Source organism: Fulmarus glacialis, unplaced genomic scaffold (assembly GCF_000690835.1).
Source record: "Fulmarus glacialis isolate BGI_N327 unplaced genomic scaffold, ASM69083v1 scaffold18118, whole genome shotgun sequence".
NCBI classification, from domain to species: domain Eukaryota; kingdom Metazoa; phylum Chordata; class Aves; order Procellariiformes; family Procellariidae; genus Fulmarus; species Fulmarus glacialis.
Window position 1 is genome coordinate 9,831 of NW_009229142.1, and position 822 is coordinate 10,652.

Below are 822 nucleotides of genomic sequence, written 5' to 3' on the forward strand. Positions count from 1 at the left end.
TTAATTACCAGGATTTTGTGTTCTCCACAGGAGAGAACTTTGTGGCTGATAAAATAGTACCAGAGAGGAAAACTAAGCATGAAAAGCAGAAGAGCAGCTGAGGACTAGGCAAGACTTTGCAATCCTGGGATGAGATAAGCACGTGCAATGCTTGTGTCAGTTGGCAGGAACTGCAGGCACTTCTCTGCGACTCGTTGTTTACTGCTCCAGCTTTTATCATTTCCTAATTTCAGCATTTATCGTCAGCTGCAGCAGAGGTGAGTCCTCCCTGTTAACGGTTTGGCTCTCATTTTTCCAGGTGACGCAGTACCTGCTGGACCAGTCGTTTGTGATGGACGAAGAAACCCTTTACGAAGCTTCTCTGCGAATAGAGCCCAAACTGCCTTCTTGAGCCCGGAGCAGTGGCTGGCGGCTGCTCGTGTACACACGCTATACCATACTGTATATATCTGTTTGTTTCTGGTGGATGCCCTGGAGTGACTTCCACGTATGTGCTTCTCCAAGCAAACCACCCCCCTCGTTCTTAGGCCGCAGTAGACCTCGCATAGGATTTCCTGCATCGTTTAAGGTTTCATGCATCGACACTTTGCTGGAGTCCCGGTTTCTTTTCAATGATGTTATTTTTGTCATTTGTTCTTCTTGAGGGGGCTGGCGGTCGGGCAGGTGAACCCCTGTGTTCCCACGGGGCTCTCGGGCAGCACGGGGGGGCTCTTGCTCAGACGGTTCCGGCAGTAACATCCCTGGGCAAACTCTGTAAGGCGAGGGAAGGGAACACGTTAAAGTTCATCCCTCTGTGCGAAGCTGCCCTCTCTCTGTGTGCCA

The 822-nt window shown here is 50.6% G+C and overlaps 1 protein-coding gene across 1 annotated transcript in view; it reads left to right on the forward strand.

The window, feature by feature from the left end:
• LOC104081133 (ras-specific guanine nucleotide-releasing factor 1-like) overlaps positions 1 to 391 on the forward strand; it is a gene marked incomplete at its 5' end in the record, with an annotated part of 10,111 nt that extends 9,720 nt beyond the window's left edge. The window contains one exon of the mRNA XM_009583753.1: positions 299 to 391. Within this exon, the coding sequence (XP_009582048.1) occupies positions 299 to 391 (93 nt within the window). The remainder of the gene's footprint in view (positions 1 to 298) is intronic.
• Between the last annotated feature and the right edge of the window lie 431 nt (positions 392 to 822).